General features: G+C 44.0%; 3 protein-coding genes, 2 long non-coding RNA genes and 1 other non-coding gene across 7 annotated transcripts; 1 reads left to right on the forward strand and 5 right to left on the reverse strand.

Annotated features, from left to right (window-relative positions):
* Positions 1 to 103: 103 nt before the first annotated feature.
* On the forward strand, positions 104 to 5578 carry st13 (ST13 Hsp70 interacting protein). Of its 2 annotated transcripts, none has more exons than XM_020108797.2 (13): positions 104 to 328; positions 725 to 864; positions 1516 to 1564; positions 1738 to 1828; positions 2246 to 2319; positions 2468 to 2534; positions 2653 to 2737; positions 2922 to 3032; positions 3388 to 3490; positions 3748 to 3864; positions 4304 to 4343; positions 4503 to 4591; positions 4968 to 5578. In XM_020108797.2, exons 2-13 carry the CDS (start codon positions 755 to 757, stop codon positions 5100 to 5102), a joined length of 1071 nt encoding a protein of 356 aa, XP_019964356.1. In that variant the 5' UTR covers positions 104 to 328; positions 725 to 754; the 3' UTR covers positions 5103 to 5578. The 2 variants fall into 2 exon arrangements, with proteins under 2 accessions (XP_019964356.1, XP_019964357.1); XM_020108798.2 differs by having other exon boundaries at positions 236 to 547.
* A 2725-nt stretch (positions 5579 to 8303) lies between these two features.
* On the reverse strand, positions 8304 to 8826 carry LOC138407866 (uncharacterized). Its single transcript, XR_011241185.1, has 2 exons — positions 8690 to 8826; positions 8304 to 8469 (listed from the first exon to the last, which is right to left on the reverse strand). It is a non-coding gene; the product is annotated as an uncharacterized lncRNA (long non-coding RNA).
* Positions 8827 to 8999: 173 nt separating this feature from the next.
* Positions 9000 to 9508, reverse strand: LOC138407865 (uncharacterized). The gene is made up of 2 exons (XR_011241184.1): positions 9378 to 9508; positions 9000 to 9192 (listed from the first exon to the last, which is right to left on the reverse strand). It is a non-coding gene; the product is annotated as an uncharacterized lncRNA (long non-coding RNA).
* Positions 9509 to 13098: 3590 nt separating this feature from the next.
* On the reverse strand, positions 13099 to 15569 carry rbx1 (ring-box 1, E3 ubiquitin protein ligase). The gene is made up of 5 exons (XM_020108792.2): positions 15390 to 15569; positions 14794 to 14872; positions 13914 to 13984; positions 13542 to 13627; positions 13099 to 13248 (listed from the first exon to the last, which is right to left on the reverse strand). The coding sequence occupies exons 1-5, from the start codon at positions 15468 to 15470 to the stop codon at positions 13236 to 13238; spliced, it is 330 nt and encodes a 109-aa protein (XP_019964351.1). The 5' UTR covers positions 15471 to 15569; the 3' UTR covers positions 13099 to 13235.
* Positions 15570 to 15673: 104 nt separating this feature from the next.
* trnaq-cug (transfer RNA glutamine (anticodon CUG)) lies at positions 15674 to 15745 on the reverse strand. The gene has a single exon. It is a non-coding gene; the product is annotated as a tRNA-Gln (tRNA).
* A 284-nt stretch (positions 15746 to 16029) lies between these two features.
* chadla (chondroadherin-like a) lies at positions 16030 to 21163 on the reverse strand. Its single transcript, XM_020108793.2, has 11 exons — positions 21043 to 21163; positions 20594 to 20752; positions 20149 to 20343; positions 19890 to 20045; positions 19615 to 19760; positions 18859 to 19097; positions 18433 to 18698; positions 18010 to 18346; positions 17541 to 17893; positions 17050 to 17216; positions 16030 to 16460 (listed from the first exon to the last, which is right to left on the reverse strand). Exons 2-11 carry the CDS (start codon positions 20750 to 20752, stop codon positions 16151 to 16153), a joined length of 2328 nt encoding a protein of 775 aa, XP_019964352.2. The 5' UTR covers positions 21043 to 21163; the 3' UTR covers positions 16030 to 16150.
* Positions 21164 to 21393: the final 230 nt, after the last annotated feature.

The raw sequence follows: 21393 nt of genomic DNA on the forward strand, positions 1-21393 counted from the left end.
TAAGTTTATAATGAAGTCAATGTTGTAATTCTCATCTTTAAACGGTGTGGTAATATTTCACAGTAATATTGGATAAACTCAAAATAAATATATAATCTTTCAGTCCAGAGGTTTGGGGTCGTGGTGTATCTCTGGAACCTGACATGACCCTGACAGACCGACTGCAGGGCAACAAAAGCCCGAGACCTCTCGGGCTGTCCGACGACTTGCCTGAATGTAAACCAGAAGTGACGCTGCCTCCAGAGAAGCGTAGCGGTGTTACAAGTCGACTGTCGCCGTCCTCTGCGGGGTTTCTTTCCGGTCGCCAACGGCGTTGATCTTCAAATAGGTGCGTTTCACTCGGACAAGGAGGATTTTCTGTCCCGTTGCTCCGCCGTGTTTGCCGCTAATCTCGCTGCGGGCTGCAGCTAGCTAACGAAGCTATCATGCGTCAAACGGCCATGACATCACAAACGGATTCACATTTCCAGAAACTTCCGGCTTGTCAGCGTTGAGACAGTGACTCGTGTTGTGTGAGCGTGTTGTTGTTGCACGTTGTGGTTTTCAGGTGAGGGGATCACGGTGAGGCTGTGGCGGACCCTCACTCGGCCCCCAGCCGGGTTAGCGTAGCTAGCTCAGCCGCCGCTGGTGGTAGCAGCGTTAGCGGCTGAGCTCTCAAACAAGACCGGACCTCAATTAAGCTGTTGACGGGTTTTTTTTCTCTCTCGTTTTTCCCCGCATGCAGCGCGCCGTGTGCTGGACGTGACGGAGAAACATGGACCCACGAAAAGTGGCCGAGTTAAAGGGCTTCGTGCAGCGGTGCGAGTCCAACCCTGGGATCCTGCACCTTCCAGAGATGAGCTTCTTCCGGACCTGGCTGCTGGGGTCAGTGCTGCTCCAGCATGTGAACACACACACACACTGCACAGGTGTCCGGGTTATCGAGCCAAAGATCCACAGAGAATTCATGAATCTGTCGCAGTGGCACCGGTGTTCTTAGATTAAAGGGATAGTTCACCCTAAAATGAAAATTCACTCATCTACTCACCTCTATACCGATGGGGTGGGTGGGTGAAGTGTTGGAGTTTCAGGGGTAAACATCGTTGCAGACAAACCCCCAAACATTTAAGTAAATGGTGACGTTTATTCAAATGTAATTAAACTTAGAATACGTTCACATGCCTCCTGTGAATGGAAACAAGGTCATTTAAACCACGTTTTAGCCTGAATGTCCGCTGTGATCCACACGTGGATGCAGCTCCAGAGCAACAACAGTGTATATGAATCCGTTTCAAGTCACATTTAAATGTCAGGGCTTACGGACACTTGGATGACACCACAGGAGCAGTATGGAGACATTTAATGTTGTATTTTTATATTTGAAGGCCTGGCCAAAAAGAACATGAAGAAGTATCACCTAGAACAGAGCTATAGATTAAAATAGCATCTATTTTGATTAATCCAGAAAACTGAGAACTTGAAAAGTCAGGGGACTTGGGATGCTCGCTGAATTATTCTTATGGTTTTCTTTTGTAGCATGGGAGCAACGATCCCTCCTCCACCCAAGACTGAGGAGTCATGCCACGTGAGATGCTATTTACTCTATATTTTTAATGATTCGTTTTTTTTTCTCATATATATTATTCTTACACTCTGACGTATGTTTGAATGAAACGTATACAAATATGTGGAGTTTAGTAGTATCTGTAGTTATTTGTTCATGATTATCACATCATGCTGTAACTCTCTGACTTGTAGGGTGGCTGTCCTTGTGGACCTCCCCCTGCATCAGCTTCACCTCCTGAACCCGCTCCTCCTGCAATGTCCGAGAGTGAGGAGAGTGAAATAGGTTTGTCCATCTTAACTTTTAATAGTTTCTTTAATCACACCTCTAGATGCAGGAGTCAGTAGATTTGGCTGCTGGTTAGTTTAGCGACGCATAAAGACTGTAAATGGTTGGAAACACAATCCCACCAGCACCACTAAATCTCACTTATTAACACTAAGTGTACTGTTTGTATAATCTTTACAAAAACCAAAGCAGGCCAGTAAACACCCCGACACTTAAACCCAAGCAAAAAACTGGAAATGTTGTGGGAAACACTGCAATGCATTGCACACATAGTATTATTGTTTTTACACCTCTACCTTTTGGACAACACCAGGTTCGCTGGTTTCCCCTGGTTCCAGTTTCTTTAAAGAGTAATTGACATTGTGTCTTAGCAGGAGTGTTTTATAAACATTGTGTTTCTCGTCTGCCTTTCAGAAATCGACAAAGAGGGAGTGATTGAGCCAGACACCGATGAACCACAAGAGATGGGAGACCTTGAAAATGCTGATGTAAAACATCTTCTAATCATGAGTACATTTACTCTAATGCAAACCTTGTCCTCTAAAGGAAACCAATCAGTTTATTAAGGAGATTACAGGCAATTCCAACCATTAAAAACTGGATTTGTTAGATCATCTTGTTTATAAATTTCCTCAGGTCACAGAGGAGATGATGGACCAGGCCGATGTGATGAAGATGGAGGCAATTAATGCTCTGGGAGAAGGTAGGTTGAGATTCAGAAAATCCGAACTGCAAGACACACTTCCTGTGAAGATTAGGTAAACAGAGATATGTACTGAACTAAATTAGATTCATCATCACTCCCAAATTTTATTTTACAGGTGATCTACAGAAAGCGGTGGACCTTTTCACCGGCGCCATCAAGCTGAATCCCTGCTTAGCCATCCTGTACGCCAAGAGGGCAAGGTGAGAGTCGCAGGTGTATTCAGATTATTCATAGCAGAGCAGTTTCATTCATCCTGGTCACTGTTTGATTCCTGAAAACAATAACTTTGAAAGGCTCAGTCTTTAGCTTTGACACAAACACGGTCTGCTCTTTAACTACTCTTTTGTTCTGAATGAGTGTAATCAGTTGCCCTCTGTGTGTTAGTGTCTACATCAAGATGCAGAAACCAAATGCAGCCATAAGAGATTGTAACAGAGCCATCAGCATCAACCCAGACTCTGCACAGCCTTACAAGTGGAGGGGGAAAGCTCACAGGTACGTTTCTATTTAAAGACTCTACTACAGGCCAGATACTTTCCAGTGAGTGATGAAAACAAACCATCAGTGTCAACACTCCCTGCTATAACATACCTCAACTTTGGAAACTAGGATTATTTCAATAACTAATCTTGGGACCAGTGATGAAATCAGTGAAACTTAAAGCTGTTCTCAAAAAACCTTCAAATGATTGTCATTTAGTATGAAATTGTTATTTTATTTCTGACTGCACTTGATCTATGTGAGCTGCTTGTCAAAGTAAGGTCTGTTTGTGGAAAAACACTGCATCCATGCTGCTTGTGCCATCTGGTCGGTGATTTGACGGTAAAGTATTTTGCGTGTGTGGCTGCAGGCTTCTGGGGCATTGGGAGGAGGCGGCCAGCGATCTGGCCACAGCCTGTAAACTGGACTACGACGAGGATGCCAGTGCGATGCTGAAGGAGGTCCAGCCTAAGGTAAATTACATGAGAAGAGAGGGAATTAAAAAACGCAGGCCTTTTTTATAATTAGTGTTTAGTAACTTTAATGCAGGTGTGTTTTTTTTTATGTGCGCAAGCTAAGAAAAGAGGGGTTGACCCATATGTGTGATCTTTGCTAATGTTCACATCTTCCTATTGCAGAGAAAGAAATTGATTATAGGTCTTCAGAATCAAATATCAGGCTCCCAGGTTTAAGTTTGCAGTATGTCTTATGTGTCTTTCTTTCTTTCCAGGCTAACAGGATCATTGAGCACAGACGCAAATATGAGCGCAAGAGAGAAGAAAGGGAGGTCAAGGAGAAACAAGAGCGGGTAAAGAAAGCAAGAGAGGAGCACGCACGGGCTCAGAGGGTGAGTTGCTGTGGAGGATTTCATATGTGAAAAAGATAATAAATTATCCTTCTAAGTTGAACTTCAATTTAAAACTAGAGATGCTCAGAGAGGCTCAAAGGCACACCTGATGTTAGTTCTCAAAAAATAACCCTGAAAAGCATCATATTCATTTGATATCTACTTACATGATATTACTCTAAAGGTCTCAGGCTAATGCGCAATGAATGCGCAGCCTGGGCGTAGATGTGTACCCTACCCAGAACCCTATGCTCATTTTTACAGTTTCAGAAAGAAAGTTGCAACCATCTCCACAGGCCAAGCAAACGGCGCATTCGAAACAGGCACTGCACTAGTTTTCACAATAAAAGTTTTCTGTAGGCCCCTTTAAACAACAGAAGAAACCCCTGGCGATTCCTGAATGCCTCCTGAAATGTGTCCCAATCTTTTGTCTCAACAGGAGGAAGAAGCGCGACAGTCTGGCGGAGGATTTTTTCCAGGTAGGAGAGTGGAACCAAGCTGGTTCATTGCATGATGGGATGAGCTATACACTCAAAATGCCATTATATGAGACATGGGAAAGTAGTACCCTTTGGGGAAAAATAGCATTAGTTGCATAATATAGTTAATAAGTGAATCATTTCCTTGTTATGCTGCAGGTGCTGCTGGATTCCCAGGTGGACCCCCTCCGGGCATGGGAGGTCTTGGTGACCTCCTGAAGGATCCTGAGCTTCTCAGTGCCATGAAGGTGCGTGCTCAACTTTAAAGGGATAGTTCACGCTACACAATAGAGGACATACTGCATTGTCACATGATAGTTTGTTGAGGTGGAGTCCAGAAGAAGGTAGGAGACAAGATACGAAGGGACGTGTTGATTCCACACACAGGATCATGAGCATTTGAGCCTTTGACAGCGCAGCACAGACAAGGACCTAGATGGGATTCACTACAAAGTGATTAGAGGGGGAAGGATCCTGTTTACCCAAACCAACAAATGACTATCACAATTGCTGCACCTCGAGAGATAAACTCTGTTGGCTCAACTTGTTGTCTAACCTAATTTTGGATCACTTTAACTGACTTTGGAGAATGCAATGTGTAACCTTTTCCATATTCAACTCTAGGACCCTGAGGTGATGGCTGCCTTCCAGGATGTGGCGCAGAATCCAGCCAACATCTCCAAGTACCAGAGCAACCCCAAAATCATGGCACTCGTCACCAAGCTAAGTTCCAAATTTGGAGCTTCACCACAACCATAAACAGGAAAATTACCAAAGGAGTGGAGAGGGGGAGGGGAGAGTGAATACTTGGTGAAACAATCTGGGGAGCCAAAACACTTTATAACAATTATTCCACTGTGTGCAGATCAAACATGGGGCGCAGGGGGCAGTTTATTTGGTGTTATGTCCAGAAAGTGGGGCTACTTTTTTAATGTTCTGCATTAGCTATTTAGCACTTAGCGATGTCTCAACAAAGCAACCTATTGGTTAGGAGTCAGGTCTCTGACGCCTCTCAGTTGGGACTTCAGTTAACCACAGTTTGATATTTCTTAATCTGTATCTGGAAAAGCTAACCTGGAAAGCCCTGATTTTTGACGCTAGCACACAAACATTTTTACAGGCATTTAATACATGGTGTAGCTATTGTAGCTATAGAAAAAATTACTGTTCTTGATTTCTGACCCTATAGGGAAAATGATTCACAATAAGAAAATAATAAAACCATGGTTCCTTCATACTGGCTCAACATTCCTTTCTCTTGATCTCTGTTTATTTTACATGTTGTATACATAACGTCTTTTATACCTCCATGCCAGCGACAGCTAGTGGCATTGTGTTTTTGGGTTGTCTATCCCTCCTATTCTCGTAAACGTGATATCTCAAGAACACCTTTCCCTGGTCAAACATTACATTACATTTCATTTAGCTGACACTTATATCCAAAGCGATTTACAATAAGTGCATCAACCATGAGGGAACAAATGTTGTTTTTTTAAAATTGGTTACTAGACATCATCTTGATCAACAAGGTGTAGCTGGGAGAGATGTGCAGAAGATGTTTAGACTTTCTGCTGTCCTGGTGTCAATGGGGAGCTCGTTCCACCATTTAGGAGCCAGGACAGCAAACAGTTGTGATTTCACTTCCTTCGCCTTGGGTGTTATTGCAGGAGTAGTAGTACCCTGGATCCTACTTTTATAAGTAAATACAGCTAATGAAAATCCCAAATTCAGTATCTCATAAAATTTGAATATTGTGAAAAAGTTCAATATTGTAGACTCAATGTCCCACTCTAATCAGCTAATTAACTCAAAACAACTGCAAAGGTCTCCTGAGTCTTTAAATGGTCTCTAAGGCTGGTTCAGTAGGCTACACAATCATGGGGAAGACTGCTGACTTGACAGTTGTCCAGAAGACAGTCATTGACACCCTCCAGAAGTAGGGTAAGCCAGAAAAGGTAATTGCAAAAGACGCTGGCTGTTCACAGAGTGCAGTATCCAAACAAATTCATAGAAAGTTGAGTGGAAGGAAAAAGTGTGATAGAAAAAGATGCACAAGCAACAGGGATAACTGCAGCCTTGAGAGGATTGTGAAGCAACGGCTATTCAAGAATTTGGGGGAGATTCACAAGGAGTGAACTGAGGCTGGAGTCAGTGCATCAAGAGCCCCCACGCAGAGACCTATTCAGGACATGGGCTATAACTGTCGCATTCCTCATGTCAAGCCACTCCTGAACCAGAGACAGCGTCAGAAGTGTCTTACCTGGGCTAAGGAGAAAAAGAACTGGACTCAGTGGTCCAAAGTCCTCTTTTCAGATGAAAGTAAATTTTGCATTTCATTTGGAAATCAAGGTCCCAGAGTTTGGAGGAAGAGTGGAGAGGCACAGAATCCAAGATGCTTGAAGTCCAGTGTGAAGTTTCCAAAGTCGGTGATGATTATTTGGAGAGCCATGTCATCTGCTGGTGTTGGTCCACTGTGTTTTATCAAGTCCAAAGTCAACCCAGCCGTCTACCAGGAAATCTTAGAGCACTTCATGCTTACTTCTGCTGACAAGCTTTATGGAGATGCTGATTTCATTTTCCAGGACTTGGCACCTGCCCACACTGCCATAAGTATTTCTGTATTAAAAATCCTTTGTTTTATTGGTCTTATGTAATATTCAAATTTTCTGAGATACTGAATTTTGGGTTTTCATTAGCTGTAAGCCATAATAATCAAAATTAAAAGAAATAAACGCTTGAAATATTTCACTCTGTGTGTAATGAAAATATATAATATGAGTTTCACTTTTTGAACTGAATAATCGAAATAAACACACTTTTCCATGATATTCTAATATACTGGGATGCACCTGTAGACAGGCCCGCCGACAGGGGGGGACAAACGGGTACGTTGTCCCGGGCCCTGGACTGGCCCTGGAATGGGGGGGGCCCATAACTGGACCCCCATGAAGTTGGGATTAATTATTGTATGTATACTTCAAAATGTGTTGATTTAGAGAAGAAAAGTGCTTTATTTGCATTCAATTAATGACTCCTAGATTGTTTGCCTTCATTGCCCTTGAAAAAACGGCCAATAACCCCCTATCACCCCTATGCCAAAATGGTTTGGTCTTTGGAGAAGAAAAAAGACGACATCATTCCATTAGTGGTCAGTGCGCGCTGCGCAAGTAGATTCAACATGCACAAGTCAGGAGCCCAAAAAAAAAAAGAAAGGCGAAAAAGAGAGGAAGAAGCCGAAAGCCTGAGGGGATCTCTGTATAAATATTTCAGAAAAGACTCAGGTGATGCTGCAGGTACCAGTAAAGGCAGCTGTGCAGCACAGCCAGGTAAGACACGGCCAACTTTTTCCAGCCCCATCGTCAAGTAACACAGGCACAGGCGGCGTGTCAAACATATTAGCGCAGCACCACATGAGAAAGTCACACGGAGATCAATATCAGACAGACAGGGGGCATTGAATAATTTGATAACCACAACGGCTTTATTACACTGTGTTTCATACGCCTATATATAATTGAATCTTAGAATATGCACATTACCCCGCAAATAGGCCCATGTCCAAATCAAATGTTTCAGGCAGGCACGCGCTGCGCACTCCAATCAGGCTGAATTGATTTGAGAATAATTCCCAGTCAGCTGAATTACAGCCAGTGTAACGCGGCTCATGGTTTAAAATAAGCCAGTGGCATGGCAACATGTGGAATTGCCATTTAGATGAGTTGGATGTAACGAATGGGTTATAAACGTGACGTTTTGGGGTAGCCTGTAACTTAGTTTCTGATTGCCGTTAACTTGAAACTCGCCAGATGAATGGGCTCCGCCTTGTTCCCCAAACATTCTCTGGAAGTTCAGCGGACATACACGCGGGTCTGGTGATAAATAAAAGTACCCTTGACATGATTCCCCTTGGTCAAGTGAAAAATGGTCGATGAAATGTGCAGTTAATGAGCTCTAAGTGAATAAAATAGCGTGAGTTTTATTGTGGTATGATTCTGAAAGCCATAACTTCACTCAGTCCATATCCATAGCCTATCCAATTAAAGTTGTAAATAATCCTTTTGGTTTATCCATAATAAATGGGCTTGTCATCCCGACGTCATGTGTTTGGGAGCTGCACAAGCGAATTCTGTGGTTGTGTTTCGGCGTTTGACAATTTTGGGAACAAAAAAAAAACCTTAGATTTTTAAACTTTTGTAGTCTTTGGGATAGAGTTAGCCAAGTTGATCAGTCTATTCTTTTCTGTGTTAAATCTTCAAATTAAGGGGTTTTCAATTTGTTATTTTTTAAATGGTTCATTTTGACCCCTGTTAATTTAGATATAGCCCTTTTTATCGAAATATTTTCACCTTTATAGGAGAGGCTAGAGAGGATGAGAGAGAAGAAGAACAGGCTACCAAACAGTATGAGAGAGAGGAAGAACAGGCTACCAAAGAGGATGAGAGAGAGGAAGAACAGGCTACCAGTGAGATAGAGGAAGAACAGGCTACCAGTGAGATAGAGGAAGAACAGGCTACCAGTGAGATAGAGGAAGAACAGGCTACCAGTGAGAGAGAAGGGGAGGAGAGTGAAGGGAGAGAGAGAGAAAGACACAGTGATTCAGGAGCATTTATGGGGACCTCTGCATTTTGCTCAGGATCTTCCTGTCCATGCCTGTGACTGTGGCTGGAGGTGAGCGAGCTTTCAGCAAATTGAAGCTTATAAAAAACTACTTGCGCTCAAAGATGTCACAGGAGAGGCTCAACGGGCTGGCAATGCTTTCCATAGAACACAAGCTTGCAAAGAAGCTGGACTTCAATGACCTCATTGATGACTTTGCAACCACAAAAGTCCGGCGCATGGCATTTCGCACCTAAATAGTTGCACACAAAGTTAATGTTAAAATGTTCAAATAAATTGTTTGTTGAGTAATGAGTATTTTTTTGAATTTCCGTCATTTAAGGGTAGGGTAGGGACTGAGAAAGTAGAGGTGTGTGTGGGGGTTTTTTTGGGGGGGGGGGGCCCATTGAGAGAATTTTGTCCCGGGCCCAGCCAAACCTGTCAGCGGCCCTGCCTGTAGATGTCATGGCAATACATCTAGCATGGTGACACATTTTAAGTGACATTACTCTGATTTGCCTCAAAGGTGAATGAATGCCTTTGATGGACATCCTTTGCCCTGGCATTCCCTCTCTATGCAAAAGAGAGTCGAGCTATGCCATGAAAATCAGTTTGGGATGAAAGGCTTTGATCTTTAGATGAAAGGCTTTGATCTTTAGATGAAAGGCTTTGATCTTAAGATAAAAGGATCAAAAGCAATATGTTCATTCGATGAGAATGCACCTGGATATTATTAGTTGCCATTAGGTAATAAGCCTCACAGAACAATCCAGAAGAAAATTTGGATCACAGACAATTTGGATCAGAGACAATGCTGGACGTACTTAACACAGACACGGTATCTGACCGCAAGCTTACAGTGGCTGAGACAAACTTGCATGTGTATACCACCGCGTTGATCATGAATGTCCTCCAAAAGTGCAAGGCCTACAAGAAAGACACCTGGAAGGACTTGGACGCCAACACAGAGCGTCTTTTCAAACTGATCCTGGACGGACTCCCAAAGGACCATGTACCCAATATAGAGTTTGAAAAAATGGCTGAGTCCGTGTTCAAAGCGCTTCGGCGTTTGTATGGCAACAAGCTGAAAAAAGTGATTTGTGCACCAACCCCCGATCAGGAGGCTGCCATATCTGAGTGCTTTCAGTTGAAGCTTAAAAAACACTCAGGAGAGCGCAGCCCTGCCTTTCGCTGCCCAATCTTTTCTGCCATCTGCATTGGAGTGACTGTAGGAGTAGTTTGTGTTCTTGGAGCAATGTTTGCGTTCATCACTTTTCTTCTTTAGAACTTGAGCGTGAACTGAACTGAGTGTGGTCAAATGGACAAACGGGGTTTCTCCGGGTGCTCTAGTTAACCCCCTTCTTTTCCTCATGGAATAAAGCTTTTTTGCTGTGGGTGAAGGCCAATGCCTGAGGACCCTCAGTGTTGTGGCACATCCCCCCCCCCCTTCCTCCATGGTGGCCGGTGGGTTGGGATCCTTGTGGAAAGGGGTCTCTTTGTAAATGAACCAGCAGTTACCTGCCCACAGGATCAAATTCAAGAAGCCAAATATCACAGAGGCAGTGAGGTGGCCCATGGAAGGAAACTCTCCTGGGTGACAGACGTCCTTGCATGACTCCACTAAGTGCTCAGGGTTAGTGGCCCATTTGACATCAGTCAGGCCTTTGCCCCAAGCTGAGGAGGACACAAGCCACAGGAAGGCAAAGGCAGCGGTCATCACAAGGTCCTGTGCTGACTGATCCTCTGTGGTGCAGGTGAAGGGGCGGAGAGAGCACCTTCACCTCCACATTATTATTTCTTAATTTTATGTGCAAGGGCAGGGTTTTGATGAAAAATGATGCACATTTTGAATCTGAAAATAACTTCAAGAAGTCATGCGCTTGGACTGACAGACCACGCTGGACAAATGGGTTTACTCTGGGTGCTCTAGTTAACCCCCTGTGGCAGTAGGCCATGCCACGGGGTTCCCACCACGACAGCCAGAGACGAACCAGTCCGACCATTTCTTGCTCAGCAACATCTTTTATTAATCTCCCAACAGAACATACAAAACATGGAACTTAAATGGTCCCACACTTTCTGCTGGATCTTCAGCTTTTCCAAGTCTCTCTCCCAGTGTCCTTCTCCAGTGTGTCTTCCTGAGTGTCTTCCCACGAGGCAACTCTGCTGCCTCCTTTTCAAGTCTGAGGATCAATCAGCTAACAGCTCTCACCTGCGCTGACTGATCCTCTGTGGTGCAGATGAAGGTGCTTTCTCCGCCCCTTCACCTCCACACCCCCTTTTTTTCCTCATGGAATAGTGTAAAAAAAAAAATATTATTTCTTAATTTTATGTGCAAGGGCAGGGTTTTGATGAAAAACTATGCACATTTTGAATCTGAAAATAACTTCAAGAAGTCATGCGCTTGGACTGACAGACCACGCTGGACAAATGGGTTTACTCTGGGTGCTCCAGTTAACCCCCTTTATTTATAAAATAATGCACAAAATGAAAATAAAAAATTCTGTCTTAATTCTATTTTTTGGGGGCTTTTGACAGGGTTGTAAACACAAAAAAATCCCAGTACACAGGGAAAATCCAAGAGCAGATGATTCACAACTGCACAGAAAGCAGTCAGAGTGCGTAGAAGGGCTGGAGCGCAGATACTCTGTGCAAACAACAATATATCTGAGTACAAGCACACAGGTTGAGCAGAAGCAGAGCAAATTTAAGTGCAAACAGGAGCTATTTGAGTGCAAGGGCAGGGTTTTGATGAAATGTAATGCACATTCTGAATCTGGACATAACTTCAAGAAGTCATGCGCTTGAACTGAAAGACCACGCTCTTGATTAAAGATCAAGAAAAAAAGTCCATACAATGCCCGGCTACTCTCAACTCGCCAAGTGGGAGCCAGGCAGTGTGCATGGGATTGAGTTTGACACCACTGCCTTATGCCAAGTTCACACTACAGGATTTTTTGCCTGATTTTCATGTCACTGCTTATTTTGGACTCAGACAAAAGCCCAAATCAGAGCTAAACAGGCGTTCAATCAGCAGTTGCCAATCGCTGACTTTGTCATTAACTGTAAACTCTAAGTCAACTCATGATATAAGTCATAAAATGCCATAGTTTAGCAAGCCAAGAAATTCATATTATAATAAGTCATCAAAATGTTTAAGTATAGCGTGTAGAATTTAGTGAAATGTAGTTGTGAATTTGCATTCACTGCCTTCACCTCACTCTGCCCTTCTAAACATGAAAAAGAACCTGTGGTAGCCTTCAGTTGTCATAAAAACCCAAAAGGTGTTTAGTTTGTCCAGTCTGGACTACAGGTAAAAAGATGGCAGCCTCCGTAGAGAGGACCCCCTCATTGTAAATATAATTAAATACAAGTATTTAAATATAAAGGGCCTTTTCTGGGGTAAAGAAAACTACAATATAGATGAAACAAACTAGTGAAAACATCAAGATAATTAATCTACATTACATTTCTGCCAATAGTTCCCATTCACCTAAATCTTACACACTGGACCTTTAAGTCTGGCCACTGGTGTCTCTCTGTCTGGTGCTTCTGCGTTAGATATGGAAGTCCGTAAACGTAGACACAATGTACTATTGTTTAGCCCTTTATCTATAACCGGACCCTTGGTACTGCTTGGAGAGAAGGTAGTATGTGTGGAATGAAACAAGCCCAACTCTCCCAATGGTGTACAGATGTAATGTAATATACATTATATACAAACTATAGAGTGGCATATACAGTAATGTGTGAGGATCGTCAATTTTTTAAATGAAGATCCAAATAGGAGGGTTCCAAATGTCATGGCAATACATCTAGCATGGCAACACATTTGAAATTATATTAACCTGATTTGTCTCAAAGGAGAATTAATGTATTTGAGGGAATGCCCTCAACGGCATTATGCAAGTGAGAAGAAGGATTACAGCATTGGTAAGAGTAAATAGTTTGCACCATAATAGACACACATGGCACATGTACATAAAAGAAGAATGTAGCCTACCTAAATATGTTTTCTTTTGCAATTTATCCAATATCCTGTCTATCCACTTTAATAAATGCTGACCCTGTTTGGCCCTCAACGTAGTACCCGTTTTTAATTTTGTCCCTCTTTGTGATTGAGTTTGACACCACCCATACAAACAAGCCAAGCTCTGTATTGTGACAACATTTACGTTTATTTTCAACTTACAACATTGTGAGGGTTAAAAGTGGGAGCAATCAGAGAGGAAAGAAATGGTGATGAATAATGAATGATGCTTACTGAAGCAAATAAAGGCATTAGCAATAATACTGCTAGTGTCCATATCTGTGGAAATATGAAAAGAGAGAAAGAGAGAATTATTTCATCTTATTAAGAATTGCTTTTTACACTGTTTTTATTCATATTTTATTTGTAACATACAAAAGTCTGAGGATGTGTTGTAAATACAGCGGTTCATTACAAACATTATAAACTACTTACACAGTCTCATGCAACAACGAGCAACCAAACTAAGATGCAACGCATCATTAGAATCATCCAGAGATGTTTCCCCAGACCCATATATCTGTACTAAGCTTTCAAGAATTACCCTTGAATCACAAACTAATGATACTCACTTCTGAAACTCCCACTCCCTGTTGTCTAGAGGGCACACCTGTCTGGTTTTCAGCCAGCGAGAAATACAGTGGAAATGGAAGGCGTGCTGTAGATAGAAAAAAAAACAGGGTGAAAGGACGCATGTATATACTGTATCCATTGTATGGTTTATCATAGCCAGAACTAATTTGATGTTTTTATTCACAATATCATACCCCCTTTAAAAAATCTCACATGATTTGCGTATCACTTATTCATATTTTTATTGTAAATGGCGTCCACATGTTCAGCAAGCACACCGAATTACCATGAGATGGGAGGAAGATATTTTTTGTCATTTATAAAATCGGCATTAGAAATACAGTATGTTTGAGGCAGGTATGGAAACTCACATTGCAGACACCCCAGGCTACAGTGCACTCCTCAGAGGTTGCAGAAGCCTGGTTGGCCTGGCACTCAATACCTGGTGGGGGAACAAGAAATGTGTCAACGGATGCAATTTCACAAAACCGACACTTGTGAACCGCAGATTAAATGTTATATTTAATGTTGCTTTGGAAAGAAATAATTGCTTTAATTACAATCCAGAGATGCAGTCACCGTCAGCTACTTTTAATATTCACAAGTCAGCTACTTTTAAACTGTGAATATTAAAAGTAGCTGACGGTGAAAGCCATGGACACTAGAGGTGTGGAAAAATTGGAAAAGCCTTGTGCATCATTTAAGCCACATGAATAGGAGCATTGTCGCTTCCTGGTTAAATATAATGATAACAATAGAATGATGGTGGGCAAAACAGCTATGGTAAATAGGCATTGTGCCATGAGAAGGCCAAAGGACAATAGCAATACATTTGAAGCTAAATCTAATTTGTCTGTGAACTGATTCAGTCTGTGGCAGCACTGTGACCTGCACGTGAACGCAGTTGGCTCTAACAAACAACAGAGCCCAATGGATGAGTACACAGGGCGAAAGAAAGGTCCGCGCCTGTGAGAGAACTGCAATGAATGCCGCTCACGGGTTCGCACACAGCTACAGCTGAAACTCTGAGGTCTGACTGTCTGTGTGGACAGTAACAACTTTATGGACCATGGCAAGAGTGGACGAGAGGGAGATACCAGATAATCTGATCCCTGACAAAGGCTGATCCAATCCAACAACTTGTTAAAGCTCAACATCTCTTTCTCCGCAGTTCAACGTGAATTGTTTACATCAGAAATGTGTGTCAAATGAGTCATGGTTGATTCCACAGCTGTGTAGAAGTGAACTCACAGAGATCCATGATGTGGTTTCGACAGATAGCGCAGTTATCCACCACAATGTCCCAAGCCCACAGCGCCACAGCATTCCACTGGTTAGGAAACAAGAAACAGAGCAAGTTAAATTTCACACCTCAGACTCCAACATGTCGGTGCCTGTGATGAGCTCTGAGTGTTTGAGCAGCACAGAGAACAAGCCGGGAACAGCGAGTGACCAGTGACCGATTCCAAGGGAACCAGGTTGTTTTGACTCCTGCATGTTGGGAAATGCAGTTGAGCTAAGCTAACCTAGCTCGCTTAGCTTCGGTGTTCCATGACGTTTAAACTGTTTGGCGGTGACGCTCGGGTGGCTCGTCTCTTGTCTCGGTCGCACCGGGGCGATGGTCGGTGGTCTTCATCACACCGCGGCGAGTCCCTGTTCGCCACCGTTTAGCTTCACCTCCCCCCAAAACAAGATGTGCTAATTCACGCCGACACCCAATCTGCGTTAGCGGCTAACGCCATAATGAGTTAGCGCTAGCATGCTAACGGCCGGTTCGTGGCACCGATCCGTGTTGGCGGTCACCAGACGAAGCAGACATGTTTTACACAACCTTCACGCCACCATACCTTCTTCACTTCGAACCGCTTCTTGCTGGCTCCGCTGTTGGTGCCGCTCGGTGTGTCTACATCCATAGCTGCCGCCATCATGAACCCTGAAGTTTGATGCGACGAACCCGGAAGAAGAAAGCACCTAATTTCCGCCGGCCTCAGCGGATTAAATAACGGATCGCTGCCACAGGCGTGTCGTTATAATCAGATTCTGTTGATCAGAAGTGTTGAAGTTAATCTTCTGTTAAAAGAAATTAATCTTCTTTGTGTTAAATGAGGGAAGAAAAGGGGGAAAAAAATTTAGGTTCCACCGAGATTTGAACTCGGATCGCTGGATTCAGAGTCCAGAGTGCTAACCATTACACCATGGAACCGCTGCTTCCCTCCGCAAATACTCGTACTACTTAAAGAAAGACACGTTCAATAACACACTTAACACCAAGTTCTCTAGTTTGCTACCATCTTTACTGATTTGACCCTTTATGTCGACATGCACATTAATAAAGACACGTTTGTTTTCCACACATTATCTATTGTAGCCTTGACGGTCTGAACTACTCATGAAATGAATGTCACTTCTCTTTTCTTTCCCTGTTGCTTTTGGCTCTGCTCTGTTTATTACGCTCCTGTAGCAAAGAGTTCACTCAGCCTCCACACAGTTGTTATCCAGAGCTTTAATTAATAAAAAAAACAAAACATCTTAACACTTAGTTGCAAGAACAAACTCATGAACACGTGGCCTGGGCTAACTGAGCTGAATCAGAATCTCTAATGTTCCCTTATTTCGGTGCCTTCTTGGTCTTTGCCACTTTTTTTGACGCAGGTTTTCTCTGAGGCTGGTTCTTGGTTGGTTTGGATGCTTTGGCTTTGGGCTTCGCAGGTCTGGCTTTGACTCCCGGGGCCTTCGGCAGACTGGGTTTGGGTTTCTTCACTTTTGGAGCTTTGGCGCCCACGACGGCCTTCTGGTGTGCAGGAGAGCTGCTTTCTGGGCACGACACGAAGACCTGGACGTCCCGGACCCTCTGACCCTTGAGCTCAGGAGGGTGACCGCAGGTGGCAGTCACCTCCAAACTCACATTCTCCATCCACCTGAGACACAGACACAACGAGACAGAGGAGGAAGTGGTGTCAAATAGTTATAGTGAGTAGAGCAACAGTTAGCTCTATTGATTTGTATGCTTCCCTGATCCCTGTAGCAGCTCTCATGTTAGCAGTGGCCCGCTGCTGTTTACAGAAAATCAATCTGCTGCCTCAGAGCAGGTTCTGCCATATCTTTGCTGAAAGTGGAACCGGTATGTCAAATGATAACTGGCCCACATTTTCTGCATTGCATCTAGACAACTCTAGGCTCACATCCAGATAAGCCAGTGGTGACTGTGCCACATTTATACCTACAGTTGCCAAATACTGTTCCACAATATTCAAGCAATATTTGCTATGTTAAATCTGGGCAGTGTTAGTCTTACATCTGATTAGCCAGTGGCAACTGTGCCATATATTTGCTAAAAGTGGTCCATATTTGTTGTAAAATATTTAGGCCACATTAAACTGGTTATAGCAGGTGCCATAGCTTTGCCAAAACTGGCTTACCAGTTATGCCACCAGTGATTTAAAATATTTACTCGCTTAATTTACCATAAACAACTCAAGGCAATTCCATAAGAAGCTGTGCACTGACCTGCGCAGGGGCAGTAGAGCACAGTCACACAGCAGGGGGTTGTCCTGCAGGTCGACCACCTCCAGCCCAATGAGAGGCTTCAGCTCAGGAAGCTCCTCCAGCTGGTTTCCTCTTACAGTCAGAGCTCTCAGCCCGGCGCCCAGCCCCGCCAGAGCGTCCCGGGACATCTGGACCACGACACAATTTAGAGAGCTGATCAACAATAAGTCCTGCTTTTTTAGCTGTAAGCATAGATATGGCTCTGCCATTATTAATACTTAGTACGCATAGATATTTAACTTGTAACCATGTCATGATGCGCTATGCACCCAATCAGTTCCTTAAACAGACCCTTTAGTTACTTATTGTTGAAACGACAGTCTTGCCTATACATATTTCTACAATCCATGGTGACAAATATTGGTATATGTAAATAAAGTGTAGTCAGAGATTGGAAAGACACAAACATGAAGCAAGGGACACCTTGGATTTAATGTTATGGTCTCTTGTACCTTCTCCATGCCCATCTCATCCATGTAAAGCCTCTTCAGACTCTGGGACATGGGCTGGAACGCGTTCGGTTTCACCCAGCGAATTGAGTTGCGAGATAAGTTGAGCTCCTCCAGATTTGGGACCTCGGACAGAGCGCTGGTTGGCACCTCTGTCAGCTGATTTGAATCCAGGTGAAGTGTAGCTAGGAAGGCAGAGTCCAGAGCACCCTTGGCAATAGCAGTAATTGTGTTATTGGTCAAGTAAAGTTCCTGTAGCTTCGGGGTCACTGAGGACAGCAAACCAGCGGGCTCCAGTTTAGAGATGGCATTTCGTTCCAGGTGTAAAACAAACAGACTTGGTAAGAGTCCCAGTGCTACCAGAGAAACACAAAGAGACAGACAATGTCCTTATTTTCAGTGTTTATAAACCACGTAAGTTCCTGTAAATTGAATTCACACACAGTCAGACTTGATTTGGCAAACCACTGACCTGATCCAGGGAACTGTGCCAGCCGGTTCCCCTCCAGGTAAAGGTAGCTAAGCTCAGGGGTTCCAGCGAAGGCTCCAGGGTCCAAGGATGTGAGGTCATTGTCAGAGAGATACAAATAAAACAGGTTCTTCATCCCCCGAAAGGTGCTGCGCTCGATTTCGTGGATTTTGCAGAACTCCAGGTGAAGGGAAACGACTTGGCTGGAGCCTGGGAAGCTGTTGGCAGGGAGGTAGTGGAAGTGGTTGCTGCGGAGGTCGAGCAGCTGCGTCTTGGCGGGGAAGCCTCGTGGGACTTTGGTGTGACCCTGACCCTCACATGTGGCATGCTGGGCTTCAACCTGGCAAATGTGTAATAAGTATGGAACATAAGAAAGACTGGATTTGTTTGGACACCTGGAGGCAGAAAGTTGTCATTTGCACTCACATCACAGTCACAGCGAACTGGACACTTGGAGCTCTGCTTGGGCTTGGCTGTGGGTGGAGAGCTTCCTGTGCTGTCACTCTCCTCCTCAAACTCGTCCGTCAGCATCTCTGCCCGGCTGCGGCAGCGCAGATTCACAGGAGCCACTGTCTGCAGCGGCTCGTCTGAGAGGTGAGGAGGTCCGGCACAAGCTCCCAGCAGCTTCACACCCCCAACACTCGCCCACACCCTCAGGGGCCGCATGTAGCAGTTACAGTAGATTGGGTTGCCTTTAAGAAAATGGATGTGTTAAAGATTTCATCGAGCATCTTCATCCATCTCCTTATTTAATTAAAAAAACATATATTTCTTAATAAAGATTTCATGTCAGGATGTAATGAAAAGCTGCATGTCTTTGTGCTAATGAAAAATGTCTGAACACAGTGGTACCAGTCAGGTTGAGGCTGCCCAGCTCCTTGGGGCCTGAGAGTGGCTCCAAGTAACGCAGCTGATTGTGGCTGAGGTCCAAGTGGGAGAGGAGGGGGGCCCGGGACAAAGCCTGGTCTGAGAGGTCCTGAAGGGACATGTGGTTCAGGTGGAGATGTGTGAGCTTTGCCATGGAGACGGATTCTTCCCCAAGGTAAGTCATGGGGTTGTGGCTCATGTCGAGGCGCGTGACTGCGCTGAGTCTTTACAGGGGGAAGAGAGAAAAGTAAAAACCAGATTAACACGTTCACCCTTTGACAAATCAATGCTGTTGTTTCATTATCTGTTATCTTCTTTCTTTCACTCTCTGTAATTTAGTGTTAAGTTCTCTGTCACTGGACTTATTTGTGCTAATAACCAAAACCAAACATTTAGAACAAAATAAAAAAATGTATTCAAGTTTGTGTTCGTTTATAAGCGATTTCAAGGCTGGATTACCAGCCAGGCAAAGCAAGTGACAACCCTGGGGCCTTAGACCTTCAGGGGCCCTGAAGGCTGCAGGTTTACGGTTGCATTTAGTTTGAGATTATTGACTGCAAACAAAAGATTTATTAGGATGAAGCTGGAAACGTATCTGCCAATAAAACAGTACTATTTGTGACGCTGTAATTTTGGCCCGTAGCAAAATGCTGAGGCAGATGTTCCTCTAGTGGCACCGTGAGAAGTCATGAGGTAAAGTTACGTATAAAATGAACATAACAATCTTTCAGATTGTCCAACCTGGTCATGGTCTGAGTGGGAAAGAACTGCAGCTCATTGTGGTCCAGGCTGAGGCGGCTGAGGGTGAACAGGCCAGCGAACGCCTCAGGGGCCAAGTTGTTGAGGGAGTTATGACTCAGACGAAGCCACTTGATGTTGTGCAGGCCCTAGAAGAGAAGTCGGAGCACTGTGGGATCATGTTGCTCTATTGGCAGTGGAAAAACGTGCACAGCGTGTGCATTCAGCGCAGCTAGTGTCTGTGTTTGTGATGATAAATTAAGCACCAGAGTGAATACCTGGAAGGCCATGTTGGGGATGTACACCAGCTGGTTGTGGTTGAGGGCCAGCATGTTGAGGAAGCCAAGCTGCGTGAAGGCTCCAGGCTGAACCTCCTCAATTCGGTTATGGTCCAGATGCAGCTCCTTCAGGGACGAGAGGCCGTCGAAAGACTCCTGCAACAATCAGACCAAAATGAGAGAAACTCTTAACTTTAATGGGTCGGACATGTCATTTTTCACTGTCGTCTTAGTCTGGAGTTTTGTCTTGTTCTGTCACCTGGTAAAGGATGTCAATTTTATTGTGGGCCAGGTTCAGGGAGACCACGCGGCCCAGGGTCCGGAACGCTCCTTCTTTCACCTTGATGATGTTGCAGCGCTGCAGGTTGAGGTGGGTGAGGTACGGTGTGAGCACAAACGTCCCTCTGGGCAGCACCTGCAGGTCGTTATTCTTCAGATCGAGTTTCAGTGTAATCTGTGAGGGAGATGCAGCTGAATGGAGGATGTATCGGAGACAGAGGTGGAAACCCATCTTTTCTGAGAAGGGTATGTATGAATGGCATTTCATAAAAAGTTAATAAAGTCATTTATGAGCTTCCACTTGAATTGGTAATGATTTAATATGAGAAACATTTGAAATTCATCAGTTTTCTTTCCGAGTTCCTTCCTCAAAAAGCTTTGTAAAGTGAAAAGGAGGCACTGCACTTCACTTTTGAATTCCTCACCTCGTCTATAGTTGGGGGAACCGTTGTTAGGTTCTTGCCAATGCAGGCGACCGTGAGTTTGGTGCCATCACAGCTGCAAACCCTGGGACATTTCCCTGCTTCAGCGGGTAAACATTGAGCTAAAACCAGCAGGACGATCGCAGCAGAGAAGAAATGCATCTGTGCCGGGAAAACGTGTGTTAGACGTTAAAACAAGTTTAAAACTGCAAAAAATACAAACCTCACAAGTTAAAATGGATGTTGTACTCTTCAAACTATAATGAACTACTGTTACTGTTAAAATATCATGCGACTCACTGGCTTTGTTTCAACACTGCTTTTTCACATCAGAACTCCCACAATAAATAGCTGTATAAATAAAAACATGCTGTTGGGTGCCACTAGATCTGTACTCAATACTTAATATCCCAAGAAAGGTGAACATTAAAACACACACACACACAATTTACCTTCAAGCAGAACGTCACAGCTTCAGCTCGGTTGGATTTTATGTGAATCTGTCAGTTTACACTCCAGTTATCTGCCAGTGACTGTTTTAACTTCACTCAGTGTCCAGTGCTTCGGTTCCAGCAGACTAACAAACAAGACGTTGAAAGATTCTTTAGCAGTGACCCCTGACCCCCGTGCCCCCTCACTGCAAATTAACACCTTGGCTTTACATTTTCTACCCAGTTGGGAGCCAGAATCCCTGGGGGAAGGCGACTGTACTGCATTTGTTAATTTAAGACACTTAACTGACTATTCTTGGTTTGCACGTCTGCGCTTTTTACTTCTTTGGCTTCAAGACATTTCTTTTCCAA

This window comes from Paralichthys olivaceus, chromosome 5 (genome assembly GCF_024713975.1).
Source record: "Paralichthys olivaceus isolate ysfri-2021 chromosome 5, ASM2471397v2, whole genome shotgun sequence".
NCBI classification, from domain to species: Eukaryota; Metazoa; Chordata; class Actinopteri; order Pleuronectiformes; family Paralichthyidae; genus Paralichthys; species Paralichthys olivaceus.

Excerpts from the sequence above, each read along its gene's own strand:
- st13 (XM_020108797.2), top strand. The coding sequence starts at position 755 with ATGGACCCACGAAAAGTGGCCGAGTTAAAGGGCTTCGTGCAGCGGTGC. Across the intron at positions 2,738-2,921 it reads CTGTACGCCAAGAGGGCAAG|TGTCTACATCAAGATGCAGA; the intron begins GTGAGAGTCGCA and ends TCTGTGTGTTAG. Across the intron at positions 4,592-4,967 it reads AGCTTCTCAGTGCCATGAAG|GACCCTGAGGTGATGGCTGC; the intron begins GTGCGTGCTCAA and ends ATTCAACTCTAG.
- rbx1 (XM_020108792.2), bottom strand. The coding sequence starts at position 15,470 with ATGATGGCGGCAGCTATGGATGTAGACACACCGAGCGGCACCAACAGC. Across the intron at positions 13,985-14,793 it reads AAACCACATCATGGATCTCT|GTATTGAGTGCCAGGCCAAC; the intron begins GTGAGTTCACTT and ends TTCCCCCACCAG. Across the intron at positions 13,628-13,913 it reads TAGCCTGGGGTGTCTGCAAT|CACGCCTTCCATTTCCACTG; the intron begins GTGAGTTTCCAT and ends TTCTATCTACAG.
- chadla (XM_020108793.2), bottom strand. The coding sequence starts at position 20,752 with ATGCATTTCTTCTCTGCTGCGATCGTCCTGCTGGTTTTAGCTCAATGT. Across the intron at positions 19,761-19,889 it reads TCCCCAACATGGCCTTCCAG|GGCCTGCACAACATCAAGTG; the intron begins GTATTCACTCTG and ends CTTCTCTTCTAG. Across the intron at positions 18,347-18,432 it reads CAGTTCGCTGTGACTGTGAT|GTTGAAGCCCAGCATGCCAC; the intron begins GTGAGTGCAAAT and ends CACATTTGCCAG.